The 27,996-nt window shown below is 42.1% G+C and overlaps 1 protein-coding gene across 1 annotated transcript; it reads left to right on the forward strand.

The window, feature by feature from the left end:
- Window positions 1-1,696: 1,696 nt before the first annotated feature.
- HELLS (helicase, lymphoid specific) lies at window positions 1,697-27,935 on the forward strand. Its single transcript, XM_068950336.1, has 22 exons — window positions 1,697-1,801; window positions 1,929-2,041; window positions 5,007-5,129; window positions 6,411-6,470; window positions 6,916-6,952; window positions 7,042-7,106; window positions 7,543-7,584; window positions 8,418-8,642; window positions 10,091-10,273; window positions 10,542-10,685; window positions 11,629-11,825; window positions 12,544-12,640; window positions 13,612-13,773; window positions 14,277-14,419; window positions 14,940-15,078; window positions 16,580-16,663; window positions 16,765-16,884; window positions 21,966-22,082; window positions 23,029-23,188; window positions 25,340-25,436; window positions 25,662-25,738; window positions 27,397-27,935. Exons 1-22 carry the CDS (start codon window positions 1,771-1,773, stop codon window positions 27,492-27,494), a joined length of 2,514 nt encoding a protein of 837 aa, XP_068806437.1. The 5' UTR covers window positions 1,697-1,770; the 3' UTR covers window positions 27,495-27,935.
- Window positions 27,936-27,996: the final 61 nt, after the last annotated feature.

Below are 27,996 nucleotides of genomic sequence, written 5' to 3' on the forward strand. Positions count from 1 at the left end.
TTACAGACAAGGTGCTGGGCCGAGCAGTAAATGGCCACAACAAAGCTGTCTGATTTAAGGTGATAAAATTTAATGTGTGTCTCACAAGTCTAAAATGGTTTTAATGATATTAGAAAACAGAGTGTACAGATACAGGAGTGAGAAGGAATATTTGCATTCTTCTGTGCATTTTGCAGAGATGCTTATTTCCTTTTTATCAGATATATAAGTCATACCCTTTGCCATTTCTGAACAGGATAGATCTTATGTCTTTTTTTAAAAGACGTAGAGGTGTTAACATTTCTATCCCAGCCAAAATCTTTGCATTTCATTTTCCCAAGTGCCTCTGAAGGTCTAGTTACACCTTCTCCCTTGCTTCCTGCCTGGAACTGGTGTTAGGAGTTACTGAAGCTGCCATCATATTCCAGCTCGGATGTTGGCTGCCTTCCAGCTGTCATCTCTAGGTGATTATTCTACTCTATGCCATTTGGGAAGCACTTTGGGATCTTACAGAATGAAAGATGTCTGACAAAATAAAGGGTTTGTTTCTTTATTCATTGCAACGCCTTGAGAACAGCTGGAAATGAAACAGGAGAAAGACCTCAACTTGGAAAAGCTGCATTCAATTGCCACAATGCCAATAAAACATCCATATTAGGAGGTCAGTAACATTCTTCCTCAAGAACATGCTCTCGCACCGATGCACAGCCATCTCATGTCAGCCTCCAGACTGTGCCTCGCAAAATCACTTTTCCATAAACCACATTACAAGACCTAGAATCAGCCCGTAAGGCTTTGGGAACGAGGAGAACGCCCGCTGCCTCCGTTAGTGCCACACTTGTTTGCCCTTCTGCTTCTTCTGTCCTCCCCCTCCTCTCTTCCCAGGTCTTTTCTAGAGCCAGGAGCTCTGGCCCGCACGTGCGTAGAGAGGGTTTGAAACAGCGACCCACTTGACAGTTGCAGCATTTTTTAATGGAAGTGAGGTGAGGAGATAAGCCCAAACGTGTTTTGGCAGCTTGTGTTATTGAGATCCAGCTAAAGTTTTTGTGTCCTGAACACCAGAAACACCCGCTTTAATGCAGACTACGCTTCGGGCAAGCAAGCCTTCCCCACCAGTTCAGGGAAGCATAGCTCCCCTTCGGCTTTTCAGCCTTCCTCTGCCCTCTTGTGGCACAACCAGAAGCGCTCAAGCCCCTAGTTAGGTTCCGGCGCTGACGGAGACCATCAGCTCGGCCTCGGCCCGCCGGCCGACGCGGCCGCCGCACGCAGCTCCGCGCCCGGCCCCTCGCTCCGCGGGAAGGGGGCGCACCGGCGGCCCCGGCGTGCCGTGAGGCCGCCGCAGGCCTCCCGCCGGGCCGCGGCGCCCTCCCCGAGACAGTCAGAAAAGGGGCGTTGGAACTGGGCGAAGCCCTCAGGCTGGGGAGCGGGCAGAGAGCCGCCCCCCCCCCCCCGCAGCGCCCGCGGGTACAAGCAGGGCTCCGCCGGCCCCCGCACAGCCCGCTTCGACGCCGGGCCCGGGCAACGGCGCCGCGGTGCCCGGATGTGAGGCGCCGCCTGCCTGCCTGCCAGGAGCCAAGATGGCCGCCGGAGCGGCCCCGAAGGGGGCGGGGGCGGGGGCGGGGGCGGGGGCGGGGGCGGGGGCGGGGGCGGAGCCGCGTCGGGGGCGGGGCGAGACGATCTCGCGAGCGCGCCGGCGGCTCTCGCGCGGCTCGGGCAGCGCGCGGTTTTTGGTCTCGCGAGGCGGGCGGCGCGCGGCGGCGGCGGGGCAGTGCGCGGGAGCTCGGCGGGGCGATGCCGGCGCGGAGCGCGGCCAGCAACGGCGGTGAGGGGCTCCGCCGCGCCGGGCCGGGGAGCGGGGCGGCGGCGGCGGCGGCGGCGAGCGGGCGGGCAGGCTAGACGGCCGCCGCCGGGGCCCGCCGTCAGCGAGTGCGTGTCCGTGTCCGTTGCAGAGCCGCCGGGCGCGGAGATGGAGGAGCAGGCGGTGATCACGCCGGCCATGCTGGAGGAGGAGCAGCAGCTGGAGGCGGCGGGGCGGGAGAAGGAGCGGCAGATGCTGGAGAAGGTGAGGGGCGGCCCGCGGGGAGGGGGCGAGGGGGCCGCCCTGAACGGCCGCCGGGCGGCCGCGACCGTTACTCCGCTGCCCCGGGGGGCTGCCAACGGCCGCGGGCTTCTGCGTTTTTCAGCTGACAGGTTAAAAACGAGGGGGGTCTCGTCTGGCTGAGTTTTCTGCGTGCCTTCGCAGCATCTCTTTTCCTCGCCTCGCTGCTTGTTTTATTAAGAAACAAGCCGGCCGGCCCGGCCAGAGCCCTCCCTGGCGCCGCCCGGAGAGCGGGGGGCTCGGACCTGGCCGGCCGGCTTGTGAAAAGCTCTTGTAAACTGCCTTAAGGCAGTGGTAGAGCCCTAACGCGGGCGAGGTGGTCGTCGCCACCTGCCGTTGCTCTCTTTCTGTGAGTGTTTTCAAACGTTGGTGTCAAGCAGAGACTCTGCTGTGGGGAGAGAGCGTGCAAACCTGGTGCTTCTCGAGGTGGGCGCTGAATTCATCCTGCTGATACGCCTCACCGAGGCATCAGAGTACCTGAAATGTCAGCTTTTGTACCTTGGGTGTAAGGAAATAGAAGCGTGAAGGACCTCTCATCTTGAATGCCTTTTGGATAATTGCTTTCTAAACAATTAATGCTGTTAATCAAAGCATTTGAGAAATCAGCTTTTGCTTTTGTTCCTCCCCCCCCCCCCCCGCTATCTTTCAGGATACTATCTCTGTTTTTCCCTACTACTGTTTTTTCCTTTGCCCTGTTAATTTGGTAGCTTTGTGTTCAGCCCACAGGAGAATGACATGTTAAAAATAGAAACATTATTCTGAAGGCACAAAAGGTAGCAATTTGAACTAATCAGTAAGGTATACCTTAATACTGCAGTTAGAAAATAGTATTTTATTCTCCCAGAAGTCTCACAGTTTTGCTTCTTGCAATCAATGGCTCTTGATTGAGCCTATTTGAACTTCTCATTAAATATTCCTTGATCTGACTCCTAAAGAGAAATCTGAAGAAAAGGCTTTCAGAGGGTAGGGAGGAAAGTCCTGCTCTAAAGCAGATATATCTCATCACACAGAAGATATTTAAAGGGACTTAAAATTTTATTTCTTTTACAATAACGTGACAGGACTGTTTCCCCCTTTTTTTTTTTTCCTTATATATTCTTTCCATTTCTTCAGTATCCACAGAGCTCCCCTTCATCAGAGGCGTTGCTCTGTTGTCCTGGGTACTTCTACCATGTCCTCTCTGTGTGTTCTGGAGCCAGTCAGACCAGGGGAACTCGCTCGTGTCGCTAAACCCAGGCTACTGGCATCAAGGGAACTGTCCATGTTCCTGAAGCTTCTGTTTTCTTTCTGCTTGTCACTTCTGTGAACCCCCTGCCAGATGATTTTTACTGTAATTCAACAAAGAAATCACTTGTCCTTTCTGTGGACTGGAGGCAGAATACCACTTTGCGAATGTATGAGAATGTAAAGTAGTGAAAAGAAGAGTGACAAATTTTTGGCCTACTTTATATAATGAAAAAACTGATGTTTGGAGGTTGAGTCAAAGGACAAGGTGGGTGCCTACTTTGGAGAACTTATAAGAGTTTCAGCTGTTTGGTTTTGAGTTTTCTGCTTTCTCTCTTGAAGTTTTCTCAGTCAGTGGACAAATTCTTCTGATTGACTAATTATTGGAAGGGTGTTGTGTTCCAGTACAGCAAAATGTGAGCAATAGCAGTTAGCTGAATGAAGTAGCTTAGTTTTAATTAGATTCTCTTTTGGCTTTGCCAGAAAAAATTGGTCTTCCTGAGCTCAGGTACTTTGCATCTGAAGGAAGAAAACTGAAAGGAGGAGAGCACAAACAAATAAAAACATTGTGGAGAATCACAAGGAGACAATCTAGTCCACAAAGAACTTGTGGGGATAGAACTTCCCCTCCTAAAAGGAAATGCTGATAGCTAAGGTGGCTCCTGCTATTTGGTAAGGATGACCTTGAGAACTGTTTTGTGAAAATAAAGGTGTGTTTTCTGGGAGAGAGAAACAAGTTTTCCCCTTTTCTATGTCACTGTTCAGCTAATATCCCTTTTCCCTCCCCTCTATTTAGCTTGAGAAAATTCTGTTGCCTTTCTGTCTGAGTGTGCCCTGCCCCCAGTGTTTCTTCTGAAGGCAGTGTCACAGATAAGCATCTTGTAAAGCTCTGCATCTTGCTTTTCTGAGGTTTCTCTTGGAGATGCTAATTTATCCCTTTTCACTTGATTAATATCTCAGTCTAGCAGGCAACTCTTTTTGCCAGATGAATGCTATTTTACTTTGGGGAGTAAGGATTTGAGTTTCAAAGAGTAATTTACAACCCCCTACTTGCAGTTTTACTGTAATTCTACTAGAGATGTTACTTTATTCTATAAAGATAACAGCATTCGTTCAAGTACATGTGTGTTTCTTTTAGTAAGCAAAGCAAGTAGCAGGTGGTATTTTCTTATTGGGAATTGGCTTGACCGCAGTAAATTAATCATAATGATTATGTAGTTGTCTAAATGACTTGCTCGTGATGAAAAGCTGTACCTGGAAAAAGTTACATATGGAGCTGTATCTTTGTAGTACTTTGGAAGCTTTTGTCTTCTGTAATACTTTGGAAACTGTGTACTGAAATTGCCAGGTAGGTTGTTTCTTAATTCTGCAGGCTGCAGATAAACTTAAATTACTTCTTAATCTGAATCTATAAATCTGAGTTTCGGTACCTTGAGCATTTGAATCCCTTGCGCTACAGCACTGGAAGCACTTAAATAGCAGAGCTGCTGCTCACATATGTAAGTGAATCCAGCCTCAAGCTGCATTCGCTTCAGAGAAATGTATGGGTCCTTATACCCATAAATCATTGGTATATAATGACTGGAAGGGGAATGCTTGTGTATGTGAGAGACATTTGCAGTTATCATGTAGAAGATCCCCTTATTATTTTATAAGCATTAACATTGAAGCATCTGTAAATACTTTGTTTTCTTGTATTGGCCAGGCCCGCACTTCTTGGGACAGGGAGTCAAGTGAAATGCGTTACAAGAGGCTTCAACACTTGCTTGAAAAAAGCAACATCTATTCCAAGTTCTTGCTTACCAAAATGGAACAGCAGCAACTGGAGGTAGGTGTGGTCTTGTCTGCAGTGGGGATTCTTGAGATAGGTATAGATAGCTCTGTTGCCTCTGTCTGTTTTTTGCCATCCAGTTGTTTGAACTGAAGTAAAAATTCCCTTAGGCTTACAACAATAGCATGAAAATCTACTGAAGGTGCTGCCCAGGAGTGCAGTGATCCTTGACATAATCAGAATTTCTCCTATGCGTCCTATAAGCATGACTTCTAATTGAAAAAGCACAGCATAAGAGATGGCACTGACAGGTTTACAGTTCTTCTTTTGGCTTGAAGAGAAAGTAAAAGTGCTTCAAATAATAAGAAACAAAGTTTAAAGAAAGTAGAAAACCTGGAAGAAAGATAGAAGAAGGCAAGATTTAACAAACTTAAGTGGTGCAGCTTGTTGTGCCAATTACCAAAGGCTGAGGATGAGGCTTGTCTTCAGGATGAGAATGTAGGACTCTTTCAAACGACTTAAATTACTGTGATCTGAGGCCACGTTGCTCCGGAATAAGAGCTTTCGCCAAATGATTTGATGTGTTTTATGGGCAAGCTATAAGAGTTTGAGCTTGACAAAGAGACGAGCAATCTCAGGAAGAGCTTCAAATCCAGAATGTTCTCAGGAAAGTGACATTGATAGGCTGCATGAACTTTTATTCCAAAATATTTTTCTAGTTTTATGTGTCAGCTCAAATTCATGATTACCGCATCGATAGCATGCCTATTTCAGCATTAAGTCTTTTATTGCTCAATCTGATAAATACGCAGATCTTTGTGTCCCCTGTCCCCCCAGGATATTTCTGCTTTCAGCAAGTAAATATAGTAGATGGAATTAACCTCTTAGATTCTTCAAGACATGAAAGCACTTCTTCCTTAAAGGCAGTGTAGACTACTTATATTGTTTTCTGTTCTAGACAGAATACAAGCAATAACATGTAGAAATTAGATGCATACATGCAAATCTTAACTTCAATAAATATGTTCTTTAGTAGCGTGCTATTGGCAGTAATTTTTGCTGGAGTCTTCCTGAATTAATGTATTTGTCTGAAAGTGTTTAAAGGAATTCACTGACAAGTAATTCAGAGCGATTATACCCTCTTTGCCCAAGTCTAGCTTTATGATTTTAAACAATGTCAGAATTGAAGGCTTTTAGTGTGACTGCAAAAACAAATCAAGTCGATAGATTATATTGTTGATGTAGAATTGTGCGTACTCTATGTCTGTTATCATTTCTATAATGGATAGTTCTCTTGAGGGTGTTCCTTGAAGATAATAAATGCGTGTGGCTTTTTAGGAACAGAAAAGGAAAGAGAAGTTAGAAAAAAAGAGAGAGATGTCGTTAAAATCTGCCAAGGTAAGACTAACTAGACTCTAAATAAGTCTGACAAATTATCATGTCATTTTTGATCATCTGTTCAAGGCAGGTAAACTAAATAAGTTGAAGTTCTCCAGTCATTTGGCTTACAGATCTGGTTTTGTACTATATTTGTTTTTAACCATAATAAGATTCTTTAGAAGAGCTTAAAAATCATATAGCATGGCTGTGTTTTTTAAGGAGGCTTTTTCCGACCTGTTTTCATTCAAGGAAATGGTTTACATTCATTGTGAGTTTTTAAACTTTTTTGGTTTAGAAGTAGGAATGATTTTTGCTGTAATTTTATAAACTCTTTAATTGTAGAAGTGTTTCAGAAAGTTTTCAAAGATAACAGCCTGAGGCTAATTGCATCTTCCTTACATCTATGTCATCCTACTTAAAGCTACGTAAGGTGATGAACCTTTTTTTCATGTTTATTTTCTAGGGTCAGAATCCAGCTGATGGCAAAGAAGAGAAATCAGGTAATGTATAAGGATTTGCTTCTTGTCAGTACTGTTTTTTGTTCCCTTAACATTTGATGTGCTGTATAATCTCAAATATTATCCTACAGCTGCCAAAAAGAAGAGAGGGAGAGAAGATGGAACATACAACATCTCAGAAATTATGTCCAAAGAGGTAGGCCATGACTGTAAACGGGCTTGTTTGGATTTTTGTAACACCAGTTTTAACTGGTGACAGTTCACTGTTGTGACACCTGCGTTTCTTGGAGCAGTAAATTTTCATATGTGGTTGCAGGAGATCATATGTCTTTCAACAAAGTTCTACATAACAAAAAATCTTGTAAGACCTGTAGGATTCTTTTTTTAATATTTGGGAAGGCAAGCTATGAAGACAATACCTCTCCAGAAGATGCTCTTTGCAATTGGAGTATGTTTGCTGATGCATGTCCTTTGTTTAGAGTCACTCGCCTGATTAATGGTGTTGTATGGAAAGTCACTTAAAGTATGTCCAGATTTTTTCAATTAGAACTTCAAGGTTCTCCTGAAGCGCAAATTCTGTAGCCTTTAAGGTTGAAAAGCCCACGAGTATGCTCTTTTCTCTTTGTTTGCAGGAAATCTTATCAGTGGCAAAAAAAAGTAAAGTGGAAAATCAGGTATGTTGGCACGTGTTATTGCAGTTTTAAGTGTGTTAAGCCTGCAGGAAGGAAAGGCTTTTTATACTTAATAGCAGATCTCTAAACTTTTCCTGTAAATAAACAGCACTCTGCTAGGTATTGAAATCCTGATTTAGAAGTTACAAAGAAGTGATGCAAGTGCGCTTAAATATTTATTTTCTGATATCTCTGGTAAAACTCTTTTGTTTTTAACTGGTTTAGAGTGAATTATACTTTACAGAACATCTGTAATTTGGAAAATAAAGAAGAGAGCAGTTTACTAAGAAAAAGTGAGAAGCTTTTGTTAGTTTATGAGCCCTTACTTAAGGTATACCCTCTTGTAAGCATTTAAACACAGTGAATAAAAGGTGGTAGCTTCTTTTTTGTGCTGTAGCTTAAGAACTGCAAGTACATTATGAGCCACTTTCTGACGCTCTAGAATCCACTTACAGAGCAGAAGTATCAGTGTTAAATGCCAACCTTTGCATGCCAGGTTTTAAGTCTGCTTGCTTTCATTGGTAGCCGATCATAAGCATAATCACTTCAGTAAATATTGCTGCTTTTCAGTTCCAAAGGAGTAAAGAATATACAGAAGGCATTGAATTTTTGCACGTTGACAGTATCATTTCTGAAAAGAAGTTCCGCTCTTGCGCTCACAGTTATTCAAAAAAAAGTCTTTGCATCGGGGCTGTCGTACTTTATTGCACAGTAAATTACAGCTGCACATTTGCCAAAAGTGCAGCACAGATTCCTGCAAGGAGCTCCAGAGGTGTCTTAGCTGAGCTTTGAATTGTATGCTACTTGACATGTATTGTTTGAACTTTCTTCTGTAGGATGAAAGCTCTTCTCACAACCTGTGTCCAGAAGATTTGCAAAAAAATGGAGACTCAAACAGTGTCATTAAGGATAGACTGTGTCAAGCTGTACGGCACAGTGCCAAGCAATTCCTCGATCCAGTACGGAAATTTAATGGACAGCCAGTGCCTTTTCAGCAGCCAAAGATTTTTACTGGAGGTGTCATGAGGTGGTACCAAGTGGAAGGCATGGAGTGGCTCAGGGTATGGAGCAATAGATTAAAAGTTTAATCCCAGTCACTGACTAGAGACAGAGAAATGGAGAGGAGGAACCACTAGGAATCATAACTAGTACAGAGGAGGTGAAGAAGGAACAGACAGTTCTTCATGATTTCTCATGGTACAAGAATTGGGCATTATGAAACAAAATAGTCAAGAAGCAGATGCAAAGTTACAGGCTGGGGAGGATATCAGGTTTTGTAAAGGTTTTCTTTAGACTTATTGGTTGTTGTTTTCTGTCTTCCCTCTCTCCATCTGTTTTCTTGTTCAACTCGATTGTCTCTTCAGCCTTTTCATACAAGAACTTTCTGAAAGCGCTAGGTCCGTGCTACTTATTTGAGTCTTACTACTTTCCACTCTTGAAGATTTGAATACCTAGCACCATACATGTTTAAAGACTCACTACCTTACAAGCCTGACATGGATAAATCTTTTCTATTGCTGTTTGGAATCTGTGGTTAGTGATATCAATACAGTGTTTTTAAAAATGTTTTGTCTTTATCATTTGAAAGCAAAAGCTAAAGAAAGTTGACATTTAAAAAATGCCCATCTGTGTATTTAATCTCTTCCTATCTCTGCTTTCAAGCCAAATTAGAACAGCTTTCCTCGTTACTCGTAGGAGCCAGACAGAGCTAACTTACATTCTGCTACCAGTGCCATATCATCTTCTTCCCCCATTCTCCTACTCCGCCCCACAAGTGGATGTATCCTCTTTTAATGAGCTTAGACTCATCTCGCAAGTGAATGCTACTAAACCTACTCTGGCATTCTGTTGCTGGGGAGTGCCTAGGGAAGAGAGTAGGTCTGTTTTAGGGTTCCTTAGCTGGTTCCTGAGGTATGAGATTCTTATTCATGATGAATAGGTTGAGCAGCCAAAAAGCACTGCTGTCTTCCTTTCTGTTCTGTTGTGAGATGTTTCTCTGTTACTTATCAGCATAGGCAATGTCTGTGCAATGAACTTTTGCCAGAGCTGCTGGCTGTGTTGGTCAGGAATTACACCTTTTTTCCTATGGTAAAGTAGCTGTGCCGACAGAAGTTACTTGGATAGATAAAACTGAAATATCACAAATGCTTTCCTCCCAAACAAAATTATTGTAAGGGGAATTCTTTGAAGCTGGGATGAGTTAAAATTTGGGTAGTATGAGCTGTGCTTGCTGTTGAAGTGCTTTTTAATTATAATGCTAATTCTTGTCTTTCCCTTTGATAGTGTTCTCATGTTTGCCTCCTAGTCAGGCACTTAACTGGCTAGAAGCACGTACACCGATGTATGCATGTCTTGTGTGTAACAAGATGCTTATATTTATTTTGGTCATGGAGAAGTCTTTCCCATTTTGGTTCAAAATGTGCCTATTGGAGAAAGTTGTCACAGGTGTCTATTGTTCCTAAGGTGTTTCAGGTCCTTTGCATTCATGTGCTTTTCTCTGTGTGTCCAGATGCTTTGGGAAAATGGTATCAATGGCATTTTAGCTGATGAAATGGGGCTGGGGAAGACAATCCAATGCATTGCAACGATAGCACTGATGGTGGAGCGAGGAGTCCCTGGTCCCTTCTTAGTATGTGGTCCCTTGTCTACTCTTCCGAACTGGATGTCTGAATTCAAGAGATTTACTCCAGAGGTAAAAAAGTTAAGACTTTTCTCTTCTTCCTTGTGTCTAAAAGAGCGAATTATTTAATTCTTACTCTAATCCTTTGTCTTGGAATTTTTTCTATATTGAACATCAATTTAATTGTGTTTGTTTATGTGGTTACTACAAACTATACCTGCACTTGCCATATATTTATGGTCTTCTTGTAAGTAAGTTAACTGTTTCTCCTGTCATCCATTTAGTTTTACAGCTTTGCATGAGCTTAATTGGCCTGACTTCTAAATCTCATTTCTTTTAGATTCCGTTAATGCTGTATCATGGAGCTCAACAGGAACGTCGTAAACTGGTTCGTAAAATTCACGGGCGACAAGGATCGCTGCAGATTCATCCTGTGGTCATTACTTCGTTTGAAATAGCCATGCGGGACAGAAATGCCCTACAGGTACCAAAGTTCTGAAAATCCTGTGACAGGTGGAATGCCTCATCGCTATTAATAGCAATGCTTTCAAATGCAGTAAAAAAACTGCATGCTGTCTATCTGATGTGATATTGCAGCACTTACATTGGCATTCACTTTTTCTGTGCTGTTTCCTTGGTAGCAGCAGCTCTGGATTTTTATGCTTAAGACGTTCTTAAAATAGAACATTTAATCCAAAAAGTGAAATAAACAGATAATTACAGCGCACATTTTCTTTTCATTACCTCTCAGTAGGTGGAACAAAACCTGGGTTTTTCTGTTTTTGGTTTGGGAGGGTTTTTGGAGTAAAAGTTGTACTTGGTGTATAAATGTCTTGGTTAACATTGGCGTAGTTGTTTCAGGGAGGAGAGCGTTTTTTTGTACAGCGTTTACTGACCGCCCGCCAAAGAAGCGGAATTGCTGATGCAGTGCCTTTTCTTGTTTACTTTTTGGTATAAGTTTCAAACCCATACATCTGTGAGTATTTTTGTAGAGAGTAAGCTGCAAAGTAACGTAAGAAGGCTGTTAAAGGACACTGATAGGGAAATCCTGGAATATGTTAAGTGAAAGTTCTATGCAACCTTAATTTATTCCCTGGGCATGCATGTATTAGAGACACTAACTGCATATTCATATGCTAACTTTTATGCAAAAGCCCTGTCTCCACTTCATAAAACACATTTTTACCTGGGCAGCAAAGTGACAGTTCTGTAATCACCTCAACTTCCTAAATGCATTCTCGACCAAGCAGATCTATGGTATTAACTATTTGGATTAATCTAGTCTAGTCTGTCAAACTGAGAAAGATCACTAAATAGATTCTTTTTAATGAGAAGAATCAGTTAGTCTTAATCATTGGTGCTGCTCACCTATTGCGTATTTTGATGGAGTAACGATAAGATTTCTTGAAACATCCTTTATTTTGCAGCACTGCTTCTGGAAGTATCTAATAGTGGATGAAGGTCACAGGATTAAAAATATGAACTGCCGTCTTATCAGAGAACTAAAGCGATTTAATGCGGACAATAAACTCCTTTTGACTGGTACTCCCCTGCAAAACAACTTGGCAGAGCTATGGTCGTTGCTTAACTTCCTGTTGCCAGATGTGTTTGATGATTTGAAAAGGTAAAGGTTGCAATCTGTTGGCAAAAGTTATGCCCTCTGTTCCTTTGGGCGATATTGTGATTCTTTAAGTATTAAACTTGTATCAGTGCTTAAAAAATTGTTTAATGTATGGCTGTAACTTTTTTTTTTTTTTTTTGTGGTAGAGGCATTGTGTCTTCACACTTCTTGCTTCAGAAAGGAAGAGTCAGCTCCATGCTTGGTTAGTGGAAACTTACCAAGCATGAGCTAACCCTGAGCATGGAGGGATGATGTAGCTGTCTAATCATAAGTGCCTAGTGCGGTATGAGATTCTGTAAGGCATTAGAGACATCCGTGTGAGGCTAGCAGACAGGACCTGTGGGAAAGCTATGCTTTTCTGAAGCAGTAGCTGGAGATTAGGTGGAGGAATAGGGTCAAAACAGTGTTGAATTCGGTCTGTATTCGGAAAACAATATAGGTTATAATGAATATAATAGAGCATAATGAATATTCCAGTTAATACTTGTAGTTTTACTGATCAGTTAAAAATCTGAGCATCTGCATAGACAGGTATATTTCAGAAACCTCTTATGAATAGAGAGTGAACAGCAGATACAATGTACGCTGGTGTTTTGGTTTCCTGTTTTTTTTGTTTGCTTTTTAAATCACAGGATAAGAGAAGGATAGGATACTTCAGTCGCAAAGAATAATAGCTATAAAATAAGCTATTCCTTTTTTCTTCTTTACTCTGTTTTTATAGCTTTGAATCCTGGTTTGACATTACCAGCATTACAGAAACTGCTGAAGACATTATTGCTAAAGAAAGGGAGCAAAACATCTTGCATATGCTGCATCAGGTTTTCCCTTACTCTTTGTATTGTTTTTCATGATTTGTTTCTAACATTGGCCTCTATTAAAAACCATGTCAAAATCTTGTTTGTGGAGATGACTTCTGGGTCTAAGGCTTTTATTGCAGCACTTCTGGATTTCCTTAGCCTTGGGGCTTTGTTCAGTCTTTACAGCACACGTAAGTGCTGAAAAGAATGACATACCTCTTTGGTAGTGACTCATTCTTGTTCTTGGAACTGAGCTAAGATTAGTCAAACTTAATTGCAGTTGCTTGCCTCTTTTTGCAGAGACTAAATTGGTATATTTATCTTGTTGAAGGAACTTTGAGGGAAGTTATGTAACTTTGAGGTGTTGGGTGTAAAACCTTGTGACAAACTAGTTGTATAATTTGTTTTCAAAAGCAGATAGCTTGTTTTCAAAAGCAAAATCAAATTATTACTAACTTTTTTTGTTGTTTTTGTTGGGTTTTTTGGCTAAGGAAAAAAGTCAATGCTTAGAGAAATAATATTTTCCCACCTTAAGCTGGTGGTGGAAGATAGAAATTGCATCTCCTAGACTGTTGACAAAAACTTGTTCTTTGGTGCAGTTAACAGTTTGTGCAGGCCTACCCTTGCAACAACATTTAATTTAATGTAAGAAACGTAGCAAGCAAAACTGAGGTATGCGATAAAGATAAAATTACGTTAATGAAAATGATTTGAAAAGCTTGTCAGGTAGTGACTGCTGCACCTTTATTAAAGACTTCAAAATACTTTTAAAGTGTCAGTGGATGGATTGTTTTGATATATCTATTAGCAATATGTATGTAGAACCTTTGGAGTATGAGTTTATATAAAAAAATGAAATATGGAACTCTGAAGATTAAATCCCTTAGTCTAAATTGTCGAAATAGCACTGTGTTAGTAGAACCTTTTGTTGCTCTAAAACTAGCCCTGTTAATTACTTCATGAGGCGTTGTAACACACATTCAACGTTTCAGATTCTGACGCCTTTCTTACTCAGAAGACTGAAATCTGACGTCGCTCTTGAGGTTCCTCCTAAACGAGAAGTTGTGGTATATGCGCCACTGGCAAAGAAGCAAGAAACTTTCTATACTGCTATTGTAAACCGCACCATTAGGAAACTGCTTGGGAATAACGAGGTATCTGCTGAAACAGATGTTAGAAGTGTACTTGCTACTAATGCTTCGTGAGCAAAAATACATGGGCGTTGTTTCATTGCTGGTGTTACCAAAACCACTTTTTGCTTCAACTTTTGGATCTAATCTTTTTGTTAATTATTTCAATGGTAATTATTGTGACTGACCTCAATGTGCGCAGAACTAGGTAATGAATGAGTGCGAACGGCTGCTTCTTGGCTAGCCTTAGGTTAGGGAAAAAAGACGATTCTCAATAGCCTGACAGTTTCTGGTAAAACATCAGTAAAGTTTTCATGCAGGTCTCAAATCAAGCAGAAGCTTTCATATTCTACAATTGTGGACCTTTAGGTTGTGGACCACTTTTTCTATGTAGCTAAATTTACGACTACTGAATCTTAAGTATTGGACAGTCATTGCGACCTCTTGGCAGTATTGACAATTCTTGAATCAGCGCAGGTATTTCATCTGAAACTATCTACTGCTAATAGCATTGTTATTTCCTGCAGGAAGAAGTAGTTGAATTGAGTCCTACAGGCCGACCAAAACGCCGCAGTCGAAAACAGGTTGATTATTGTGAAGTACATAATGGTTCACCTGATGACTTGGAAAAATTGATCAGCAAAATGCAAGAGGAAGTAGAGAGAGAGAGGTGTCTTAAAATATATTTTTTTCAAATACTAAATATGTCCCTTTTATTTCAATGTGCCTCCAGAACTTTGCCTATCAGAATTTACCAAGAATGGCAGGCATTTTACAGTGCACTGTTCAGCATTGAGACTTAAGGGACTTGATTGTTCCTGGCTTCTTTACGACCCCCAGGATAGTCATAGAGCTGACTTTGGAGTAGTTTATGTGTTGTTCCACAGGAACTCTGACCATTTGTTGGTAGAGGGGACTTGCTTCTATTCCTTTTTCTGCTGGATGACCTGCACAAGTTGTTTTTCCATCTTCTGCTTACTACTTGCTACCCTTTTGTATTTTAAACCAATCATGACAAACTTCTCTTGTTGGACCGGTAACAGCCTTACTAACTATGAAGGATTTTGAGGAAACTTGGCACTCCACACGAATTTTTTGCTTGATTGTTGTGCATGTGTTTGTTTTTTCACTGTCTGTAACGTAGTACAGAAAGACATCACTTTAATAATAAGGTGACATGTCTTTTCAAGGCCGGTGGTAGAAGTGAACATTCCCATGGATTCGGAGGTGAACCTTAAACTGCAGAACATTATGATGTTACTGAGAAAATGCTGCAATCACCCCTATCTTATTGAATACCCACTGGACCCTGCTACACAGCAATTCAAGGTAAGTATTTTTAAAGCATTACCAGAAAAATTACTCAAGGCATTAGAAGCAATAGTCTGAGCTGACAACAGTGAAGAATTACCGTGTCAGTGTATTCAGGACAGGCCTAACCATTGAATTGCAGCAGTGTGATTGAATCATTAAAGCTTCCTACAGCAGCAGTTGCAGGGAGCAGTTCAGACTCTGTGCCCTTGTAGCCTTTGCAGTAGCGATGCTGTTTGTCGTTATGTAGGCACTTGTCTGCTGGGAGCAAGACTACTGATTCAAGCTGATTCAAGAGCTGTTTCAGGGTCTGCCCTAAGGTCTACTCACAAAGACAAGGCTTCAAAACCAAAAATGTTGTACCTTGGTGAACTGTTCGTGACTTAGATTGTACACACTGCAGAAGCTATGGCAATAGCTTGTAAGTGTAAGGTGCTCCAGGGAGGGTATGTACAACAAAATAATCTGCTCGGAGGACACAGGATCTTGCCTCCCCCTCAAAAGGGAAATGCAGAATAGGTATATCGCGTATCACAAGGGCCAGTTGGTAGCTTCATCTACACAAAGCAATTAGCAATATAGCAATTCAGATTGAATCATTGCCATTTGTGGGAGCTTTAAGACTTAACTGAGTTTTGGTTTTTTTTTTTTTTTTGGACAAACTAATTAATTTGTTTAAGGAGAAGTTAAAGGTGCTTACTCATGCTAAATGTAGCTTTGCAGGCCCATGTAGTCATGTTGCCTCTTCAGTGGGCAACATCAGATTCAGCTGCACTTAGGAGCAAACTGTCAAAGCTTTTCGATAGAAAGTCAGTGTGTATTAAAGGGTTGGGGGAAGCAGATAACTGAATCTGGATGAGGAGGTGTGATTAGTGTATATAAAATGCTGGTTGTTTGACAGTTGACACCACATGCAGGAGCTAGCACCTGTTTGGGAAGATTGATTAGAAATTAGTGAGATGGCTTGCTTGGGGCTCAGACACAAAAAGTTTCGGCATCCCTGCTTTTAGCCCACAGCAAAAATTAGGTGTAAGAAATTGTCTTAAACAAGAGGGGGTCTAAGGTAGTAGATTAAGAATTTACTCTGTCAATTTTTACCACTTGGCTGATGTGTATCTTATTCAGCTAGTGCTATTTATTCCCAGCAGGTGGAAACCTTGCACATTAGTTACCACTTCTAGAAGCTGGGGAGAAAACAGCTGTGCTGTTCCATTGGCAAAAAAATAAAAATCATCAAGGTTTCTCCTTTCAAAAATGTCATGAAAACAATTTAGAAAAAAAGATTTGGGCATATAAAATGGTGGATTTGATATAATTTCATCTTGATTAAACTGATTCAACTTACTTTGCTAAAACAAGTGTTTCCAGTGTTATGGCTTTTACTTTAAAAGATGGTACAGCTTGTTTCTGTAAAATATTTTCAGCCAGCTCTTGTTGGTGCATCTGAGTGGTGAAAACCTCTGAGTCCTTCCCTCTAATATACAACCCACCCTCTTCCCCCCTGCCACATTCTCCTAAGGTTGATGAAGATCTAGTAAAGAATTCAGGCAAGTTTCTGCTCTTGGACCGGATGCTTCCAGAACTGAAAAAGAGAGGTCATAAGGTAAATTTATGTGTGGGAAAGGGGTTGGGGTTTTTGTGCTTGTTTTGGCATAGTTGTTTCCTTATCAAAAATGGTACTAAGGAATCTTCCTGGTTTTGTAGGTCTTGTTATTCTCACAAATGACTATGATGCTGGACATTTTGATGGATTACTGCTATCTGAGAGACTTCAAATTTAGTCGATTAGATGGCTCTATGTCCTACTCGGAGCGAGAAGAAAATGTAAGTAGGCGTACCTGCCCTTTGAGCCTGTTAGTAAAATTTCTGCCTGTTCTTGTGACATTGGGGTGCAATTTTACACAGCATTTAGGCTTTAATGTGCAAGAGACATGTATGTTGACTGACATCCTTGCTGCTGCTTTAATGTCTACTGCTCAAAAATACTGAGGTAGTGAAGTGTGTTACTAACCAACATCTTGCAGTCTGCCTAGAATCATGGCTGCCCACATGCTCTGTGGCCGAGATGTGGCATGCATAATGTATCTAGATTGTAACAGATGCTAATCCCAGTTTTGCTCCTGCCCATATTGCTTCCAGGATCCAGGATGTGATGCTAGCATCTGTGGGAGCATACTGCAAGTCTAATGCCAAATAGAATAGACTTCCTAGGAAATAATCTTGCGTACCTATTGGGACACCTGTAACTTTAGCCAAGAGAGCACATGGATTTGGTCTGGTATAGTCCTTTGTTCTTGCATGCTTGTTGCAGCTTGAAGCAGTCACAAATGTCCAGCAAAAGATGCTTTGGAGGAATAAGGCAGTGCTGTCCTTCAACTCATTTGGGTGTCAGCTTTTGCAGCCTGCAAAGTGCTTTGAAGCTAGAGGATATTATCTTGGCATAGAAAGAAACTTGAATGCAGGCAGATTCATCGTGCTCACCACTAGAAAGATTCTAAGTAAACACAGCAGGCCCAAGGGATAAATGAGAAATTTAAGGTGCAGTGTGTTCAAGCCTATACCAGATGTAGGAACAGTAACAAGCACTTGCATGCTAACATGCTTATCTTGTAAATTGTGAGGCGTTGCCCTGATTTGTTCTTTGGTCACAAATTGCATGTGGTACCTTTTATGAGGAAGCAGGTAAACTAGGTCTGTCTTTGTCCCCTGTGGCTTTTATCGGTTTGTCAAGTTATCCATGTTAAACATTTTTTGCCTGTTAAATTTTTAAGGTATATAAAACATTTTGGCATAGCTGCAATTTCCCTCTTCATATAAGCTGCATGAACCAGAGGCTCAAAAGAATGCTAGAATTTTGTTAAATGCTGATCTATGCAAAGGAAAAATGAAGAACATAAGCAGAACAGCGAGGCCCTAACAGTGTTACAGTCTCTATTACAAACAAACAAACAAACCTCCGCTGCACAGTAACTGAAGTGTACCTCCAGCAAACTATGGGAACAAGGGATAAATGCAGCAAGCTTTCAAGGGGGTGACAATAGCTGCCTAACTTGTTTCTTTTTCTCTCTGTCCCCTGCTTCTGTACATACTGTAGCATGGTATGGGTGTGAGTTGAGAGAACTTTTCCAGGTCACCAGCCTAAGTTCAGCAAGGCTCTTCCCAGCTTAACGACCTGCTGTCAGTGGCGGAGGTGCTAGTGTCCAGGAAAGCCCAGAGGAGTTGAGGCTTGCAGAGTATTTGAGTAGCTGCTTCAGGCTGACAGTGGGGCAGTGGTTTCTCTTATTGCTGAGGACAAAATCCTGAAAAATACTGTGGTCTTCCAATTCTCTTAACAGCATGCAGGTGATCAGACAGAATCACAGAATCATAGAATCATTTAGGTTGGAAGGGACCTCTGGAGATCATCTAGTCCAACCTCCCTGCTCAAGCAGGGTCACCTAGAGCAGATTGTCCAGGATCACATCCAGACGGGTTTTGAATATCTCCAGGGAAGGAGACTCCACTACCTCTCTGGGCAACCTGTTCCAATGCTCTGTCACCCTCACAGTGAAGAAGTTTTTTCTCAGGTTCAGATGGAACTTCCTGTGGTTCAGTTTGTGCCCGTTGCGTCTTGTCCTGTCGCTGGGCACCACGGAGAAGAGGCTGGCCTCATCCTCTTGACACTCCCCCTTCAGATACTTGTACACATTGATCAGATCGCCTCTCAGTCTTCTCTTCTCCAGGCTGAACAGGCCCAGCTCTTGCAGTCTTTCTTCATAGGAGAGGTGCTCCAGCCCTCTAATCATCTTGGTAGCCCTCCGCTGGACTCTCTCCTGGAGTGCCATGTCTCTTGTGTACTGGGGAGCCCAGCACTGGACACAGTACTCCAGGGGAGGCCTCCCCAGGGCTGAGTAGAGGGGCAGGATCACCTCCCTCCACCTGCTGGCAACACTCTGCCTCATGCACCCCAGGAGACCATTGGCCTTCTTGGCCACAAGGGCACTCTGCTGGCTCATGCTTAACTTCTTGTCCACCAGGACTCCCAGGTCCTTCTCTGCAGAGCTACTTTCCAGCAGGTCAACCCCCAGCCTGTACTGGGGCATGGGATTATTCCTGCCTAGGTGCAGGACCTTGCACTTGCCTTTGTTGAACTTCAGGAGGTTCCTCCCCGCCCACCTCTCCAGCCTGTCCAGGCCCCTCTGAATGGCAGCACAGTCTTCTGGTGTGTTAGCCTCTCCCCCCAGTTCAGTATCATCAGCAAACTTGCTGAGGGTGCACTCTGTCCCTTCCTCCAGGTCACTGATGAATATATTGAACAAGACTGGACCCAGGACTGACCCCTGGGGGACACCGCTAGCCACAGGCCTCCAACTTGACTCTGCGCCATTCACCACAACCCTCCGAGCTCGGCCATCCAGCCAGTTCTCCATCCACCTCACTGTCCACTCGTCTAGCCCACACTTCCTGAGTTTACCTACGAGGATGTGATGGGAGACAGTGTCCAAAGCCTTGCTGAAGTCCAGGCAGACAACATCCACTGCTCTGCCCTCATCTACCCAGCCAGTCATTCCGTCATAGAAGGCTATCAGATTGGTCAAGCATGATTTCCCTTGGGTGAATCCATGCTGACTACTCCTGATCACCTTCTTGTCCTCCACATGCTTAGTGAGGACCTCCAGGATGAGCTGTTCCATCACCTTTCCAGGGATGGAGGTGAGGCTGACAGGCCTGTAGTTTCCTGGCTCCTCCTTCTTGCCCTTTTGGAAGACTGGTGTGACATTGGCTTTCTTCCAGTCCTCAGGCACCTCTCCTGATCTCCAGGACCTTTCCAAGATGATGGAGAGTGGCCTAGCGATAACATCCGCCAGCTCCCTCAGCACTCGTGGGTGCATCCCATCGGGGCCCATGGATTTATGGATGTCAAGTTTGGACAAAAGATCTCTAACCTGATCCTCCTCGACCAAGGGAGAGTCTTCCTTTCTCCAGCCTTCCTCTCTTGTCTCCAAGGTCTGGAATTCCTGAGGACTGGTCTTAGCAGTGAAGACTGAAGCAAAGAAGGCATTCAATAACTCTGCCTTCTCTGTATCCTTCGTCACCAGGGCACCCGCCCCATTCAGCAGCGGGCCCACGTTTTCCCTAGTCTTCCTTTTGCTATTGATGTATTTGAAGAACCCCTTCTTGTTGTCCTTGACATCCCTTGCCAGGTTTAATTCCAACTGGGCCTTAGCCTTCCTTGTCGCATCCCTGCACGCTCTGACAACGTCCCTGTATTCCTCCCAAGTGGCCTGTCCCCTTTTCCACATTCTGTACACTTCCTTCTGCTGGAGTTTGGCCAGGAGTTCCTTGCTCATCCCTGCAGGTCTCCTGCCCGCTTTGCTTGACTTCTTCCTCAGAGGGATGCACTGATCTTGAGCCTGGAGGAGGTGACGCTTGAATATTAACCAGCTTTCTTGGACCCCTCTTCCTTCTAGGGCCCTACCCCATGAGATTCCTCCAAGTAGGTCCCTGAAGAGGCCAAAGTTAGCTCTCCTGAAGTCCAGCGTCGCAATCCTACTTATTGCCCTGCTCCCTCCTCGTAGGATCCTGAACTCCACCATCTCATGGTCGCTGCAGCCAAGGCTGCCCCCAACCTTCACCTCTCCAACTAGACCTTCTTTGTTCGTTAGTACAAGGTCTAGCATTGCACCTCTCCTCGTTGGCGTCGTTGACCCACCTGGGTCAAGAAATTATCATCAATGCTTTGCAGGAACCTCTTTGACTGTTTGTGCCTAGCTGTGCTGTCTTGCCAACAGATGTCAGGGTGGTTGAAGTCTCCCATGAGAACCAGGGCCTGTGATCGTGAGGCTACTTCCAGCTGTCTGTAGAAGGCCTCATCGACGACTTCCTCCTGGTCAGGTGGCCTGTAGTAAACCCCCACAACAGTGTCACCCATGTTACCCTGCCCTTTAATCCTTACCCATAGGCTCTCAACTTGCTCTTCATCCACCCCGAGGCAGAGCTCCATACATTCTAGCTGCTCCCTCGCATAAAGAGCAACTCCACCACCTCGCCTTCCTGGCCTGTCTTTCCTAAAAAGCACATAGCCATCCATGACAGCATCCCAGTCCCGTGAACTATCCCACCATGTCTCTGTCACTGCAATGAGATCATGGCCCTGCGACCGCACACAGAACTCTTAACTCTTCCTGTTTATTCCCCATGCTGCGTGCATTGGTATACAGGCATTTCGGAGAGCCGGTCAAGCATGCAAGCTTCCCAGGAGAGGTGCAAGAGAAGCCTCCATAGCCATGTTGCATGCTGTCTCCCCTGGCTGTATGTACCCGCTGGAGACAAAGTAAGCTAGGAATTAACTGGTTTTGTAGACCTAGTAGGAACTGTGCTGACAGTTGGGAGCGTCTTGCAGTGAAAGCAGGCTTAGATGGTGAGCATGAGGCTGGGAAGTTACTCCTAGTTCCTCTGTAAGAGGAGGAGGTGTACAGCCTCATTGGAAGTAATAGTCAAGTTGGCTGCTGTTTTTTTTTTTTTAGATTGCTGCTTGTGTCAAGAGGTGGATAGGTATTTAGGCTTTGCCAGCATAGACTGTGCTTGCTTTGGAGAACAAAATGTAATTGGATGGTAGATTATGTGGAGATGCATGTGATTTGGGCCATATGTCATTGTAGTAGTCTCCTCTCTGTTGGACAACTCATTGGCCAGAATCATCAGGTAGGAAAATACAGTTGCTTCGCTTCGTGATCTTGTGTTGTCCCAGATGCGTGCAATGTTTCTTAGACCTTTAATTTGACCTCTGACAGCATGTTTTATATTGTATTTGTGTTCTTCTTGTTAAACTTTAAACACAAGTTTTTTGTTCTTTTTTTAAATAAAACATTTGCTACATTCTGTTTGATCTGCCTGCTGTTTGTAATAGATAAATTCTCTTCCAGATGCATCAATTTAACACTGACCCTGAAGTCTTCCTGTTCTTAGTGAGTACAAGAGCTGGAGGCTTGGGCATTAACTTAACTGCAGCAGATACAGTTATCATCTACGACAGTGACTGGGTATGTTGAGAAGTATTTACCTCATGACGCTTGTCATAAAATGCTTTCTCTGTTGCTGCTCTTAGAAATCATTAAGTAACCCATAATTTACTTTAATGAAATATTATGTGATGACAATATAAGCTGCATATGCAGACAGGCTTTTTATGACCTGTAAAGCCCAGGGTGAAAACGTCCTAGCTTATCCAACACAAACCTAAAGCTGCTTTGCAAGGCCAACTTGTTTGTCCCCTGAATTATACCAAAAGCAAGAGGAGTTGTTCTGTTACTTCTGGAGATGTGTTTCCTTCTTTCATTTTACTAAGAAGTCTGAAAGCTGCTGGGCACTCTGCAAGTTCCCCAGTTCCAACAGCTGGGTTGTTAGCACCAGGCCTTCAAATTTCTTCCTGTGAGTTGCCATCCATGTTTTAGCTAGCTAGGATCCTCTTGCTCATGCAAGTGTGGGGAAGGCTGGGAAGAAAAGAGGTATGGAAGGAAGTGTCTGGAAGGGGAATGGAGGATGTCTGCCTCTTCACTTTCTTTTAATATACAGCTCTGCTGATTGCACAACTGCATTTACTTTCAGGAAAGCTAAAGGAACTTCAGGAATGGCACTGGAAAAAGAAAAATTTTAAATCCATTTCCTCTCCCCCTACAACAAAGCTAACAACCTCAGATAAATTTTTAATGCAAAAGGTATCCACCTATTAAACTGCATCATAAAGTGCTGAAGCAGTCAAGCTAGTCAGGTTACCCCAACTCTGTAGCTACAGAGCTGTAGCAGCAGAGCTCAGCATGGGCTAGGTTAAATGCAAGTAGTTGTGGAGCTGAGTTGTACCATAGCTTTCCAGCTGCTTGCTTCAGCTCTGTCTGACCTTCGGAGCTCACTGCTTAAAAATGCTCCCTGTGGTACGGTTCTTAAAGAAATTAAGTTAGCTGCATTATTAACTTTTTTTAATCTATTCAGAACCCCCAGTCAGACTTGCAGGCCCAAGACAGATGTCACAGAATTGGCCAAACAAAGCCAGTGGTTGTATATCGTCTTGTGACAGCAAATACTATTGACCAGAAGATTGTGGAGAGAGCCGCTGCCAAGAGGAAGCTGGAGAAGCTGATTATACACAAAAGTTAGTATTTTTCTTTATGTCTTCGTGTTTAAAAAAAAAAAAAAAGATTTCTTTAAATCCCAGGAGAGAACTTACTGCTCTGTTTGAGACCCTTTAGTATTTCTTCTCAAATGCAAATAGCTTCATCTATCCAACAGGTAGCTATATAGTACTGCCTTCCTAAATGCATTCTTTAACGTGTTACAGGTCATGTCTTCGGGAAATGAAGGAAGAGTACTTCCAGTAATTCTGGGATCAGCATGTTATGGCCGTTTCTTATGGGGGAAAAAAAGGGGTGATAGGGCAGTGAGCCTGGCTGGAAGAAACGTGTGTAACCAGGCCGCTTGTTGGCAGCTTGTTGGCAAGGTGACAGTTTGTTCTACCCAAGTGTTTTTAGACTTCTAAGAAGGAAAATGTCAAGGCTGGAGGTAAATGACAAGTCTGACTTGATTATCATCTTTTTTTAATCAAATTAAGTCAACCAGAAGATAAAGGGAAAATCAGATAAAAAAAATCTTACTGCTAGCAGTTTACTATATTGCAATATAGTATATTACATGTTTTTCATGATGTGAAGTTTGGAGATGGGCTTTCCAGTTATGCTGGCAAACTTGCTTGAGTAGAGAGTATGCCTACTAAAACTGGTAAAATTGATAGAGACTATTGAAAGTTGGTTTCTGGAGGTTTCTACTGAACTTGGTCCGGAGGGCAAATCCTAGAGTTGTGAAATCACCGCACAAAATTACAGCGTTCTGTCTGCATTTGTCCTTCCGAGTTTGAGTACTCTGTGATAACCACAGGGGGGGAAAAAAAATCCTTTTGGGGCCATTAATTAACGAGCACTGAACTGAACAGTAGTCTTTTATTCTACATCCAGCACAATGGTGGTTCTTGTTGCATTATTGATTATCTAGCAGGGCTTAAGTCTAAGAAAACGATGGCACTGAAGTGTCTGTTGGGCTAAATTTCTGTTGTTTAGGTGCTAGAGGAAGTTCTGCTCTGCTTCTGTAGCTTGTTCTGTTTGCCATATTCAAACATTAGTTCACTGTAGCATTTCCCAAATACTAAGCTCGCTTTAAAAATATAGCAATTCTAGCAATCTGGTATAGGCCTCTGACAATTATCCTTATATTAAACAGTAAGGAATTTAGAAACTTCCCATAGTATACATATATTCAGGGGGGGGAAAAAAAACCCTATGCATTTTAGTGAGAATCCTATAGCTCAAACCCCTCTGGAACTTGTCTCCAATTTGCACTTCACAGAGAAACAGCTAGTCCTTCGAGGGAGATGGGGCAGGGGGTTGGGAGGAAATTTGAAACCAAGATATAAGAAAGAACAAAAGTGTGAGGAAAGGGCATGATGAAGACTCACTAATAAAATGTGCTCATGTGTTAACAAAAACAGAAGCAGCTTAGCAGAGTCTGAGCACAGGACGCTCCAAGACTTGCCTGTCTCCTTGGAATATGCGTGATTGAGCTTGGTTTTGTTCATGTTCATCTTTAGTTAGGTAATAATCTTGTATTATTTCTTGGATATTTGGGCAGACATCCAGATTCACTTGTAGATAGGTGTTAACATGATCTCTTGAAGAAACCAGCCTATGTTGGATGTGTTAAGTCATGTCTGTCTAATCTATTAAACTGAGGTATGTTCTGCAAAGAAACAACATATCTTTCCCATATTTCCTATCTTGTAACCCTTAATGCTGCTTACTTTGTTTCAACCAGCTTACATTATAAGGGAAGCAAACTCCAACCATCTATCTTTATTAGCAATGTTTTTACTGTAAGTAGAACTAATGGCTTTTCTGCTCTGTGTGTGCGTGTTTGCATGTCAAGTTGGTGTTTCAATCAGTTCCTCTGCATACTATGGCTAGGAAAGTGGAAGGCCTGCATGTAAACTCTTCATGCACCTCTGATACATACTTTTTTTAAACCATTTAGCCTCAAAACTTAAGTTGCATTTAACTGAGGGCTAAAACAGTGAAACATCACATTAGTTCGAGGAGGTAGTTTGGATGTGCAAGAGTAGATTATTTCTCTCTGTTCCTCCAGCATTGTTGATAGACAGGATTTATTAATGTTTCTGCCTCTAGCATTGTTGATAGACAGGATTTATTAATGTTTCTGCCTCTGTACTTTCCTAAAATTTTTTTCTTTCCCCACACAGATCAGTTTAAAGGTGGCAAATCTGGTCTAGCACAATCAAAGAGCTGCTTGGACCCTCAGGAATTAATAGAATTACTGAAATCCAGAGACTATGAAAGGTATGCTGATTTTTCACATTTTTCTTAAAACCGTAAGTTTATAACTTTCAGCTTGCAAATAGGTATCAAAAAGATAGCTCTCTTGTCTTACACAGTGGTATGTGGATCTTAGTAGTGGAAAGAATGTCCTGGGGATTCTGCTATGCAGAAAACTGAGTTCTGTGCAATATTAACTGTGTAACGGGCTTTCATCTGTGTTAAGAGATATTATTTCTTCTTCAACAGAGAGGTTAAAGGATCTAAAGAAAAAGTAATCGGTGATAAAGATCTAGAGTTGCTCTTGGATAGAAGTGATCTTATTGGTAAGTTAGTTTTCATCAAATTTTTCTCTTTGATAGTTAAAATCGTTATTTATAAATAGTTTTTCTTTATTAGAGCCTTTAGAGTCATTAGTCTTTATACATAGAAAACTGTCATGGCTTCACTTCCCCGCAGCTATGGTGGATATACAAAGGTCCTTTGGTCCATTTGCTGGCATTTCCAATTGGATCTGCCAAAGAGGAAATAATAAAACTGGAAAGGATTCCAGAAAACCACATTCAAACGTAGTGTGTGCTTGTGTGAATGAAGAGCATAGATTAGGAGCTATTCTGCAAAGCAGCTTTCTTGGAGGTTTCTGTGAAAACAGAAATTATCCTCAGAAGAGCATTTATTTCAGAAAATTTGCTTATTTAAAAACGTATTTTGATACTACCAGAACTAATTTCATCTTGAAATGTCTAATAACATTTTTTGGGGGAAAAAAAAATGGAGTTTTCAGACTTATCATGGCTTGCATCAGTGGATCAAACCTAGAAAGCTTTTTAGGCTGTCTGCTTGCGTAAATTCTCATTCTTGATCAGGATAAGATCTTTTCTGAGAAAGGAGAAAATTATTGTCCAGTTCCTTTAAACTTGGTATGCTTTGTTTCCTTCAGCATCTTTAGGACAAATAAATGTAAAAACATAGATGTAGAAAAATTAGTCATTAAAGAATTTCAAGTGAAAGTCAAAGCTAGCCTTAAACAATTGTAATTATGTATAGCTTGCTTTCGGAGAAAACAACAGCTACTATACTTGACAATTTCTCCTAGACTATCTAAGGAAATGGTTTCATAAAACTGCCTCTTTCAGTTAGCTGACTGTTGCTCTTGAGAATGGTTCTTGATGGTGGATTTTAATATGATCCACCTCTATCTTTACAAGTTCAGGCTGAAACAGCTTACATAAGTCGTCTCTTTAAAACAACCTGATTTGTCCTTTCAGGTTGGAAAAGGTGCCATTTATCTTGTGTGTTAGTGTGTACCACATTTTATAATGGTTGTTTATTAATATTTTCTTAATTATACTAAGTGGAAGTGAATTAAAATTGCCATAAAAAGGGGAAAAAGACACTACTCTAGCATTATGTCCTGAATACTTGCTAGAATTAGCTGCAAAAAATGCTTTAGAAATTGAAATGCCACCCCCTACCCCTGTAAACAATAATTAAATCTGACAGAAGGACAGTACTTTTTTTTTTTTTTTTTTACTTTATATTCACTGGGATGACCTTCTAATTCTTGGGGGGTGGGGGGGAAACCATAGATAGCAGGCTATAACTTTCTGCGCTTTTTTTCCCTATGACTTTGCTCTCTAGGTTTACTGCATTGTTTTCTTCTGAGGAAGACAAAACTGGTACAGGCAGACTTAAAGCTGCTTATCTCTATTCAGATCTAGTCAGAGGTGTTGGCTGTGGGGTTTTTGTTTGTTTTTTAAAGTACGCAACAGAGAAATAACTTCCAAGCACAGATCTTTGGTTGCTGACTGTTTATAAATGAGCAATATGATTTTTAAACAAGGAACTTGCTTTTCAAGTCCAGATGAAACAAAAATGCGTTCCCTCCCTTTGCTAGATGGACTTTTCTCTCTGCATTACTGTACTTGAATAGAAAGATTGCAGATGATCATCTGTTACTGTTCATCATTGTTTTTTATCCTAGATCAAATGAAAACTTCTGAAACAGTTAAAAAGGAAAAAATGGGCGTCTTCAAGGTCCTAGAAGAATCATCAGATTCCAGTGCAGAATGTGTATTTTAATGTGCAAATAGCCTGTAGTCTTACAGGACAAACATATGTCTGACATCAGATCTTATAGAGATATCACTTATACATACCAATCCTTTATCCTGACTTTCTTTAAGGCTTTGTTCAAGTCCTTCGTGTTCTTTCAGTGAATTTTAATGTGTTCCACAATGTAACTTGTGTGATAATTTCATGTTTGTAGTTCTAGCTTCTGATAAAGAATTAAGGAAATAAGCATGTTTCACATTTTCAGCTAGCTTTTGTGATCAATGGTAAAAACTGCCAAATTTGTGTAAAAATCTTCCTGTGGAAGTCCTAAAAATATTTTTTTTTTTGAAGATGCCAATTATGGTTTTATTTGGAAGGAAAGAACATGTGCCTTTTTTACAGCCAGTTGTGTAGCTTGTTTTAACTTCTGCAAATTATTTTGATAAATAAATGTCTGGTTTGTCCTAAGGGTGTGGGTTGGTTGTTTTTTTGTGTTTTAGCATAGCTTCCTAAAAAAATGAAGCTTACG

Source organism: Struthio camelus, chromosome 7, assembly GCF_040807025.1.
Source record: "Struthio camelus isolate bStrCam1 chromosome 7, bStrCam1.hap1, whole genome shotgun sequence".
Classification (NCBI taxonomy): Eukaryota; Metazoa; Chordata; class Aves; order Struthioniformes; family Struthionidae; genus Struthio; species Struthio camelus.

Excerpts from the sequence above, each read along its gene's own strand:
- HELLS (XM_068950336.1), top strand. The coding sequence starts at position 1,771 with ATGCCGGCGCGGAGCGCGGCCAGCAACGGCG. Across the intron at positions 7,107-7,542 it reads CAGAAATTATGTCCAAAGAG|GAAATCTTATCAGTGGCAAA; the intron begins GTAGGCCATGAC and ends CTTTGTTTGCAG. Across the intron at positions 12,641-13,611 it reads TCTTGCATATGCTGCATCAG|ATTCTGACGCCTTTCTTACT; the intron begins GTTTTCCCTTAC and ends TCAACGTTTCAG.